Source organism: Ailuropoda melanoleuca, chromosome 6, assembly GCF_002007445.2.
Source record: "Ailuropoda melanoleuca isolate Jingjing chromosome 6, ASM200744v2, whole genome shotgun sequence".
NCBI lineage: Eukaryota > Metazoa > Chordata > Mammalia > Carnivora > Ursidae > Ailuropoda > Ailuropoda melanoleuca.
Genome location: NC_048223.1, coordinates 129,685,706 through 129,696,383, shown reverse-complemented (window position 1 = coordinate 129,696,383; position 10,678 = coordinate 129,685,706). Strand labels below are relative to the sequence as shown.

The following is a 10,678-nucleotide window of genomic DNA, read 5'->3' as shown; positions in this document are numbered from 1 at the left end:
GTGACAGCCCGGGGCCTGGCAGCTCTTGGTGTGTAAGCTGACACGTGGGAGTGCGATTCTCATCAGCTCGGCAAGGAGCCTTCATGCCTTGGGGATAAATCAGTCCTCCAGCCCGAGGCCCAGCAGCAGCTTGTCGCCGGGCGGTGGGGGTGATAAACGGCTGTGAGGCCTCATGCTCCCTCAGCAGCTTTCCCCAGGTACCTCCCTCCCCGCAGCAGCTCAGCACGCAGGACTTCCCGAGCTCCCCGGGGGCAGGTCTGGCTCCGGCAGCATCTTCATCCTGCATCACTTTCCTACGGCGTAGGTGTTGCCAGGATCCCAGTGCGGCCTGCAGGCTCCAGGCTGCATGTGTCTGTCAGACCTGGGGCTGGCTGCTCAGTAAAGCTTGAGAGAGCTTGTGTACGGCCTCCATGCACACAGAGGCACACAGACACACGTACGCGTGCACATGCACAGAGCTGTACCCACAGGCACACACACCATGCACACCCAGACACAAGCACACATGCACACACGCGTGCAGAGCTGTATCCCCAGGCACACACATGCATGTGCACAATGCACACAGACACACGTATGCATGCACGCACATGCTCACAGACACACGTATGTGTGCACACGCACATGCACAGAGCTGCACCCACAGGCACACACGCCATGCACACCCAGACACAAGCACACATCACACACGTGCACAGAGCTGTATCCCCAGGCACACACATGCATGTGCACAATGCACACAGACACACGTATGCATGCACGCACATGCTCACAGACACACGTATGTGTGCACACGCACATGCACAGAGCTGCACCCACAGGCACACACGCCATGCACACCCAGACACAAGCACACATCACACACGTGCACAGAGCTGTATCCCCAGGCACACACATGCATGTGCACAATGCACACAGACACACGTATGCATGCACGCACATGCTCACAGACACACGTATGTGTGCACACGCACATGCACAGAGCTGCACCCACAGGCACACACGCCATGCACACCCAGACACAAGCACACATCACACACGTGCACAGAGCTGTATCCCCAGGCACACACATGCATGTGCACAATGCACACAGACACACGTATGCATGCACGCACATGCTCACAGACACACGTATGTGTGCACACGCACATGCACAGAGCTGCACCCACAGGCACACACGCCATGCACAGCCAGACACAAACACACATCACACACGTGCACAGAGCCGTCCCCAGGCACACACATGCATGTGCACAATGCACACAGACACACGTATGCATGCACACGCACATGCATGCACACCCAGACGCAAGCACACTTCACACAGACGTGCACAGAGCTGCACCCATAGGCACATGTATACACAGGTGTGATCTGAGGTGTATCATTGAGTTCCAGAATAAAAATGAATTTTGTGCTGGGCAAACTTCGCCCATTTTGGCCAGGTTTCAAAGGACCTCAAAAGGAGACCAGCACCCTGCACCCAGCACTCTGCTTCTAAAGAGGGATGGCCCCCGGTGCGGTTGCTGAGTTCGGTTCACACTGAACCCGGGGCACACTGTGTGGGCACAGCCCCTGGGGCAGAGTGGGGGAGGGAAGTGGTTCTGTGCGGGCTCGGGCCAGTCCCGAGGTTGACCACTAAGCTGTAGGGAGTGACCCCGGCCGCTGCTGATGGAGCAGTCTCAGAGCTAACCTGCTTCCGCCAGGGCTTTGCGGCTGGCTGGTCTAGCTGTGTCCGCTCCACTGCAGCGGGGGCTGGGTAGGGCGTCCTGCGCAGCTGCCCTCACCCAGCCTCGCTGCCCCTTGCAGAGGGCCTGGCCCCCAGCGCCAGGGGTGAGGGTAGAGGCAGGGTGGCGGCTCCTCCTGGCCTACCCACCTCAGCTCCAGGCCCCAGGGCTGGCAGCCAGGCCTGCTGGCTCAGCCTCTGCGGCTGCCCCCAACAGTCCCTGCTCCCATGACGTGGGCTGCATGTGGGCGTTCTCCTTGGAGCCCCTTCCCTCCAGCTGAGCCCACTCCAAATACCCGTGTCCTCTGGAGAGCCTTTCTCGCCAACTCCCCACCCCCACTACGAACGAGCCCCCTCACCCCCAGCTCCGCGTCCTGGGTTTGGCCCGTCCCATCTGACCCTGGACACAGGTGCGTATGGATCTTGGAGGCTAGATTGTGACCCATGGCTCTGTGTGCTGGTCCTGTGACTGTGGCCAGGTCATGTCTGTGACCCCCCGTTTCCTGCACTCGCGTGGGGAATGGCTCTGTCCTGCAGTATAGCAGGTTGAATACCTACAACTCCCCTCTGCAAAGTAGCCAGCATCTCTTTCTGATGTAGGTGTGTGGAGGGTGTAATTACGTTAAGAGGCAGAGAGCTGAAGTTTTGACACACTTGTACACCCGTGTAACCAAGACCCCACAGGACAGGGCCTACTGCGGTCACCTGGAAAGCTGCCCCCTGCTCTGCTCCGGCTGCCCCCTCCGCCCCCTCCGCCCGTGTCCTTGGACGTACGTGGCAGAACTCTACCGGTTGTGCTCCATCGTTGAAGCCGTGTTCTGAGATTTGTCCACGTTGTTACGGGTCTGTAGTTGGTTCTTCCTACAGGAAAGCCGCTGAGGCGTGTTCGGTCGTACGGAGATAACACAGTGTCTCCATCCGCTCTCCTCTGGCGGACTTTGGTTGTCTCCAGTATGTGGTTGTTACGGGTAAGGTTGCAGAGGATGGTGCTGTGTAGACGTCTGTGTGGTTTCTCTGGGGAAATGTCTGAGAAGGCAGGGCCTGGCCGCACGCGGTAAGTGCACGTGCAGGTCTGTGGGAGACGGCCAGAGGGACCCGGCGGGTTCTATCCACACCGGTGGTGGGGGCACTGAGCGGCTCACACGCGTGCGACACTCGGCGTGGTCGGTCCAGCGCACGGGCTGTGCTGTGGGGTTGGAGGTGCAGCCCCCGGAGACTGCTGCGCGGAGTGTCTCCTGGGCTAGCTGGCCTCCCCTCCGTCCTCTCTGAACTGGCCATCCGGACATCTCTCGTTTTTACATCGGCGGTCATTCTCTTACTGATTTGCAGGAATTCTTTATATAATCTGGTTACAAGTCCTTGTCTGGACGTGTATGTTTGCCAGTAGTTCTCCTGCGTTTGACTTCTCATTTCCTTCATAGTGTCTTTCGAAGAGCAGACATTTTTCATTTGGATGAAGCACAGTGTATTGATTTCTTTACAGCGAACATTCCTGGCATCACATCTGAGAAATCTTTGCCTTTCTTCAGGTTGCAAAATGTGTTTTCTTCCAGGAATTCTTTCGTGTGCATGTTTGCGACCCCCTTAGAATTAGTTGTCGGTGATGGTGTGAGGCGCAGGCCACAGTTGGTATTTTTCCTCAAGGACACTCATTGCTTGAAGCCCACGTTGCCGCCTCTGGACCTGGCCCGGGGCGAGCCCATCCTCCTGCAGGCCCAGTGGCCGGCTGCAGGGGCACAGGGTGTGGGGTGGACCTGGGGCCCCAGGGCCCTCTCTCTCCATCAGTTTAAACAACAGCACTGTGTAGACAGAAGCGTCCGAGTGTAGTGGGCGCAGCGACCGGCTGTTCTCGAGGTGGATCAGAGGGGCGGGGACCTTGTGTCCAGTGTCCTCTCCAGGCGCCTGGACGTGCAGGAAATGGCCTGCGTCTCCTTGGGGTCTGCTGCAGCCCGGCTCTGACAGGTGTGGGCGGCGACGTGCATGGAGGCGAAGGGCAGATCGTCACCTCCCAAGGAGGTTCCCCGGGACCAGGGATCCCCTCCTTCGCGACTGTCAGCGTGACACCGTGGGCACCAGGCTGGCCAGCTGGCTCCCCAAGGGCAGGCCGTGACCACAGGCTCAGGGTCTGTGTGTGGTACCCTGAGGCTGCTGTGGCATCTGGGGAACCCGCAGCTGCCCACGTGATGGTGTGCACCTGGCCCCAGGCCTGGGGTGCCCACGTGGCTGCTGGGTCCAGGTGAGGAATGCAAAGGGTAGGGCCTTGCTGCTGGGTGCGGTGTCCAGCCTGCGCGGGCCCCTGCGTGTCTCCTGCTTCCTTCAGTGACAGGGTCCCTGGGGGAGGGGTTGGGAAGCAGACCCCCACAGCTGCCCCCAGGGACTGGCCAGCTGGGGTCCTGGCTGCCTCAGAGGGGCCTGTGCACGCGGCCTCCTCTGCAGGCCCTGGAGGGGCGGGGCCCCAACCGGCAGAGATCCTTTATTGATCCGGCTGTTGCCTTAATCATTTGTGAAGGTTCCCAGTGCTGTCTGAGGATGTCATCGTCAAACAGCCGCACACCGTTCCAGACGCTGTTGCCGGGCAGGACCCAGGGTGAACAGGGGCGGTTGGGAGCTGTCGCTGAAGGTGGTACGGACCGGGCCAAGGCTTTTCCTGTAAGCAGACGGGGGCGGTCTCCCCTGGAGTCCGGCCTGGGGGCAGGAAGGCATCAGCACCCCCTGGCTTCTGGCCTCCAGTCACTCAGGTCCACAGGCACATTCCTGGGCGCGAGAAGGGGGACTGTTCCGGAACCTAAGCCCCCCAGAGGCCTCAGTACTGTCTCTGGGCTGGCGCCAAATCCTAGCCGTGGCTGTTCCTCGGAAGGGATAGGCTGTGCCTGCTGCTCAGGGGGGCCCTTGGGCCGGGCGCCGAGCTGGTGTCCCACGGCTGGGGCACTCGGACAAGTGGGCACGGCAGGACGGTGCGTGCTCGGAGGGGCCAGTGCAAGCTTCCCAGAGAAGGGCCTGAGGGCTGAGCAGGTGGCCAGGAGGGAGCGGGGCGCAGAAGTGTCCCAGGCAGAAGGAAGGGCAGGCTCTGAGGCTTGGGTCTTTGACTTGGGGTGCTGGTTCCCCACAGTCCCTTCTCCTGTGTCACGAGGGGCCCGTGGTCCTTCACCTGGAGTCCACCAAGACTCCCCAGCTGTTTCCTCCTCTGGAAGGGGAACATCCCTTGCCCAGTAGCTCTGAGAACTGGCAGGGGTCAGGACCTGGAGGGCTGGGCAGTGTCCAGCTTGTGGTGCGAGTCACTTGTGCGAGCCGGTGGCCTAGGAGGGCAGGTGGTGGCCAGCAGGTCAGGGCCTCGTGGTGTCTTTGAGGTGACCGTCTGGCGACCACTTACACAGGGGCCTGGCCCGTGTGTCCTGAGGAGGCAGGGAGGGGACCCGTGCTGGTGGTGAGGCCCGGGCAGGGACCTCCAGAGGCCACGTGACCTCCACCCGTCTGGCAGATTTTCGTTGGGAGTTTTCTGGGTCATAGGTTGTGTGACAAAGTGTCATCACCCTCTGAGTGAATTTCAGCAACTTGTGACTTGTGATTTATGACTGCAGCTTTACAAGTAAACCCGCGCTTCTGGTCTGGAACTCACCCGAAGACGCTCGGAGGGCCTCTCCCGGGTGACGGGGAGGCAGGTGGGAAGGGACTTGTCCTGTGGCCACAGGCTGTCACCTTCCACACGGGGCCCCCGCGCGGGCCCTGACGGCGTGAGGACGGGGGGCGTCAGGGCAGGCTGGACTCCCCGCCCCCACCCCACGGCGCAGGCCTGTGTCACCAGCAAGCACGGCGTGACTCAGCTCTGCAGCAGCTCTATTTTTACTCCCGGGCTCACCTTCTCTCTTGCTCTCCTCGCTGGGGGCCCCGGCTGAGGAAAGGGCTGCGTTTCGAGCCTGGACGCTCACGGGGACGCACAGCTCCCCTCAGACCTTGCTGTCGGCCGCGCTCCTCGGCCCGTTGAGGGCGAGCGCTGAGCTCCCATCAGCGGTGTTCAGATATTAATACTGTGTTTGGATTCTGGGGCTTTCACACAAGAGCCACCTGTTGGCCTTGTCCGCCACCTTGTCCAGCGTGAGGCCAACGTCGTGCTCTGGGGGCGACCCCTCCCCCGCTCCCTCCAGCCACGCGGGTCCCAGTGGCCTGGCCAGAGGGTCAGATCGGGTCCGGTCTTGGGGAAACTAGAATGATTTGCATGAGTCCCACTGGAACGCGGCTGTGGGAGTGTTGACGGCACTCCTGGAAAAGCTCCTGCCTTTCCCCCGGAGATGGTCTTGCTCCTAGGGAAGCCCGGCGGTGGCCAGGAACCTCAGAGAACGTGCGGGAGCCCCCGCGGGGAGTTGTGTCTGGGCGCGGGATTTCACACTAAGACACATGGAGAAAAGGGTGCCAGGACCGTCGGGGTTGTGGGTGACCCTAGAGCACCCAGCAGCCCTCGCGCAGGACCCGGCACCCGGTCCTGCACGTGGTTGGAGAGAATGAAGGCCTCCCTCTGCTCGTGGCCGGTCGGCGTCGGGATGACCTAGTTTCATAGCAGTGCCGTGCTTTGTGATTGCCGACTCGGCCGCCTAAGAGCCTTCCTTGAAGGACAAACATCCTAGACCTTTGTGTCTTACATGTTCACCTGTGCCAGGGAGAGCCTGTGCCCGCCCCCGCGTGGCAGGAGGGCTCTGGTGGGTGCCAAGCTCACAGCTGGCCGCCTCCTTGCGGGCACGGCTCCTTCCTGCGGCACTTAGGTTCCTGACAAGGAGGCATAGAAACCGCAGGACCGTGGGGGCCAAATTACCTTCTCCTTTTACCTGTGGCATCGGAGGTATCCCGTGGGGGAAAGCGTGCCCACGGCATCACGCGGCAACATGAATCACCTGTAAGAATGCAGCAGACTGGTGTCAGTCAACCAGAATCCCGGTGCCCCCAGCTCGTCACCTCCTCTCTGGGCCTAAGCCGCACGACAAGTAGCAGCCCCTCACCCCTCTTCCTGCTTTATTTTCCTCCCAGGCACCGGGCGCCATATTTGTGTGCTGGCTTGGAGTCTGTGTCCCCAGAGTAGAGTGTCCACTCCGGGAGGACCCCTCCCTGCCCTCCTCCAGGGTCCAGGACAGGCCTAGCCTGAGGTTCCTGCAGTGGCATCCGACCTGGGCTCGTTCAGTGGGGCCCGGCCTCCTGCGCGGACCTGTGGCCAGAGCCCTCAGTCAGACGGTGCCAAGGCCCAGGCCTGAATGGCCCAAGAGAAGCAGAGCCCCCTCTGCAAGATGAGGGTGCCTGAGGGCCCCCCAGGAGCCACGTGCAGGACAGCAGGGCCCTGTGAGGCTGCAGGTCCACCCGGGAGAGATGGACGGACAGAGGACAAGAGGAAGGAGACTTGCAGGATCTGGGGCGGTGATCTTACATCTGTGGGGTGCACAGGACGCGCATGTTGGACGGCGGCTTGGCCTCCAGGCTTGCGCTCAAGCCCACGAGGAGCTGGGCCCGAGGCCTTGTGCCTAACTTGTGTCAGCAGGCCCCTGGACTCACGCCTTCCGGGGCTGCGGCGCCCCCGGCTCCACCCACCTGGTGGCCCAGCCCCTCTCTGGGACTGAAGCGGGCCGCTCTGGGCGCCATTGGCTCTGTTCATGCTCCATCCTGTGTGTGGTCTGTGGGCAGGGTGGGCTGGCCTGGCGTCACAGGGAGCCCAGGAAGAGGGACGGCATGGTCCCCAGGACCCACCTCTGCCTTGGCTCAGGCCGTCCCTGCTTTATACACGAGCCTGAGTTGAGCCTCCAGCCAGCACCAGGACCCACTTCCAGGCTGTAGGGGGCTCCCTGCAGTGATGGGGGCGGCCCCTGGGCCGCTGCTCCTGCTGGGAGCTTGTGGAGGGTACCGGGCCTTTCTGCCACCTCACCTGGCATCCCTCTGTTTTTTCTGCAGTGAACTTCGACCACTTCCAGATCCTTCGGGCCATTGGAAAGGGCAGCTTCGGCAAGGTAAGGTGGACCCAGCAAGGTGGATCCCGTGGCAGGATCGTCCCCACGGCCCACCAGCTCTGGGGAGGCCAGCCCCACCCGTGTCTGTCAGTGGAGGATGTGGACAAGCCGGTGATGGGGGTGGGAGTCAGAGTGGGCTGTCAGCCTTGCTCAGCAGCACTAGGGTCTTTAGTCCCGGTCTTTGGGGGTCCCTGACTCGGCTGGGAGCTGAGGGTGCAGATGACACAGCTGCTGGGCTTTGCGGGATTAAGACCCTGACACTGACTCACTCGAGACTCTGACGCCTGCTGGGCGGTAGAGCCGCTTTCCTTAGAGACAGGAGCCTACTCAAGGCCACAGAGGAAGGGTCTGCAGTGGGGGGAGGGGGTTGGCAGCGGATATTCAGTGTCCGGGAGCTGCTGTGACCCTCGGAGGCCAGGCTGCTCCTGCAGGGGTGCAGGGACGAGGGTGCAGCTGAGCCTGCGTCCTCATCAGGGGCACCCTCGCCGCTGGAGGCCTCTAAGTAGGCCGGCTCCGAAACTATCTCCCCGCTCTTTTGTTCTCTGTTGTCCACATCTAACTTCCTGATTGTGGAGATTGGGGGTAATTATAACTCAAAGAGGCTTAACGAGCACTCTGAGAAGGTTAAAATTAGCTCTTGGGGACTCGGCCTTGACGGGCCTGTGGTAGATGCATCACTTCTGAGTGGAGAGTTTCTCTTGAGCAGAGGAGGAGGCTTGGCAGATGGGGCCTTCGCCCCCTCTCCATACAGCTGTCTGGACGCTGTGCCTTAGGTTCCCCGAGGCCTGGGGAAATTATAAACCAGGGCAATTAGCTCCTTCACAGGAACTCATTCAAACACTCTTGTTAAGGAGAGTATTTTTAAGATCGGCTGGTTGGGCTGCCCTCTGCCCTCCCTGCTTCTCCCAACTGACTGCAAATTCTGTCTGCTAGGGTCACAGAGGGCACGGGGAAGGTCGAGGGGGAGACAGGGTGGGGCTTTGGGTTAGGGTCAGGCATTGGAGGGCACCAGCCCTGACCAGGTTTCAGGAGGAGTGCTTGTATGGGGAGACGTGGAGGTCATCCAGACACTGGCAGCAGGCGGAGGAACAGTGTTGGGGCTGACCTGGGGCAGCCACTTCTCTGTCCCCTGCCTCCCCCCCATCCCCATTGTCCCCCTCATGCCCCTCATGCACTTCTGGGCAGCACACACACCCCGCAGCAGTGTCTGCAGAACCCCAGGATTCTGGCTCCTTTGACCAGGTCTTAGCTTTAAAAAGCCAGCTAGCCACAGGGTCCGGAAATGGAGCTCTGCAGAGTGGTGGCGTGACACTGAAGTCCTGCTGAGATTTCATCTTCAGAGGCGAGCTGCCTCGTAATGGCTCCCTAATGAGATTGCCTAATTAGGCCTGTGGGGTCTCTGGGCTGCAGTTGCAGGGTGTCCTGTGCTGGATGGGTTTCTGGAATGTGGAGAAGCCAAGGGCCTGTCACAGACCTGGGCTCTGGTCCTTCCAGCTGCTCTTGGTGGCTAGGGCAGTGACCCCACCAGGAGAAGGAAGGATTTGGAAGTTCGCCCGCCTGCAGAAAGCCGGCTCCAAGCGTGTGTGTGTGGCCTTATGTGAGCTGCATGCGTGCACAGGCTCAGCTCTGCCGGGCAGCACGGTGAGGCCGGGCTCCGTAAGGACGACGTGGTCAAGTGCATGTAAGCATTCCGAGTTTGCTAATGCCCCCAGTTCATGAATGGAGGCAAAGCGTGTGGTATGTCCCACAGGACCATCTCTTCCCAGCAATGGCTGTTTACCCTGTGTCTGCTCCACGTTTGGGACGAGAGCTCCTTGACACCATTCACAACCTTGCTGTTTCTCTCCTTGGGTACAAAGACTGCTTATGGTTTTTGGTTTTTTCCAGTTTTTTAAAATTGTGATAAAATTACACATACGGCTGTAATCATCTGTGCGACCCCCACCTCCTTCGGTCTGCAGACCCCCTTGTCTGGTGGAACTGAGACTCTGCCCCCATTAAACAACACCCTGCCTCTCCCTCCCAAGTTCCTGGTTCCCGAGAAGCGCGTCCCAGGGGAGATGGCTTTGTTTTCCAAGGCAGAGTGGAAGCTGGTGGTGGAAGTTCACCGTCCAGGGGCTGAGAACACAGTCCCCGCGGGCTTGCTGGTGGAGGGGCCTTGTCCCCGTCCTCTGACCCGGCCAGGAGCTTGGGGGGGGGGGCTGTCCTCAGCGCAGGAGGTCCCTCCCCGCTCCCCGAGACTGGGCTGGGGGCCAGGGTGGCCGGTTGTTCCCATATGAGCCCGGCAGCGGGCCTCACTCGCGGGGGCGGGGGGACGGGTGAGCAGGTGACGAGCGTGGCAGCCCATGGCGGGCGCTGTACGCCGGAGCCTGGGCCCCCGGGTCGCAGGTGGCACCTGATCCAGGTGAGCCGTACAGGGTGACAGGCGGATGTAAGCGCACATCTCTGCGCGGGGAAGGGCTGGGCCGGCGGCGCCGCCCCGGGATCCCGCGGGGCCTCTCCCACCTGCCGGGGCGGGCCTCGGCCCCGCACGCAGCCCTCTGATTGGTGGTCGCGTCTCGCACCAATCACGCGGGGTGCCGCACGCTATTGGCCCGAGCGGGTCATGTGACGCCGGCTGGAGGGGCGGGGCCCATGGCGGCTGGGGGCGCGGAGCCCGGTTCGAGGGGCTGCGGCGCCTTGGGCAATCACGCCGACCCCAAGGGCGGGGACTCGGGTCCATGCCCTCTGCCGGGCGGCTGGGTGAGCGCCCTTCTCTGCTGCTTCTGCGGAGCTCTGGGCCCCCGTGCAAGGGGCGACCCTGCTTCCCCAGCTGCCCTTTCCGGCGGCGGGCGCGATGAGAGGCCAGGCCGGGCACACCGCCTTCCCCGGGGGGAGCCTGCGGGGTGTGCCCCCGAGCGTCCCCGGCCGCCGCTGGCCGCCCTTTCCGCTTCCTGCCCCGACCTGCCCCCCGCCCCTTCCGTGTCCCCCC

General features: G+C 61.9%; 1 protein-coding gene across 3 annotated transcripts in view; it reads left to right on the top strand.

Annotated features, from left to right (window-relative positions):
* STK32C (serine/threonine kinase 32C) overlaps positions 1 to 10,678 on the top strand; it is a 63,520-nt gene that overhangs the window by 26,746 nt on the left and 26,096 nt on the right. For all 3 annotated transcript variants that reach the window (XM_034663464.1, XM_034663465.1, XM_019795947.2), the window contains one exon: positions 7,652 to 7,707. In XM_034663464.1, the coding sequence (XP_034519355.1) occupies positions 7,652 to 7,707 (56 nt within the window). Of the gene's footprint in view, positions 1 to 7,651; positions 7,708 to 10,678 lie in introns of those variants that run through there.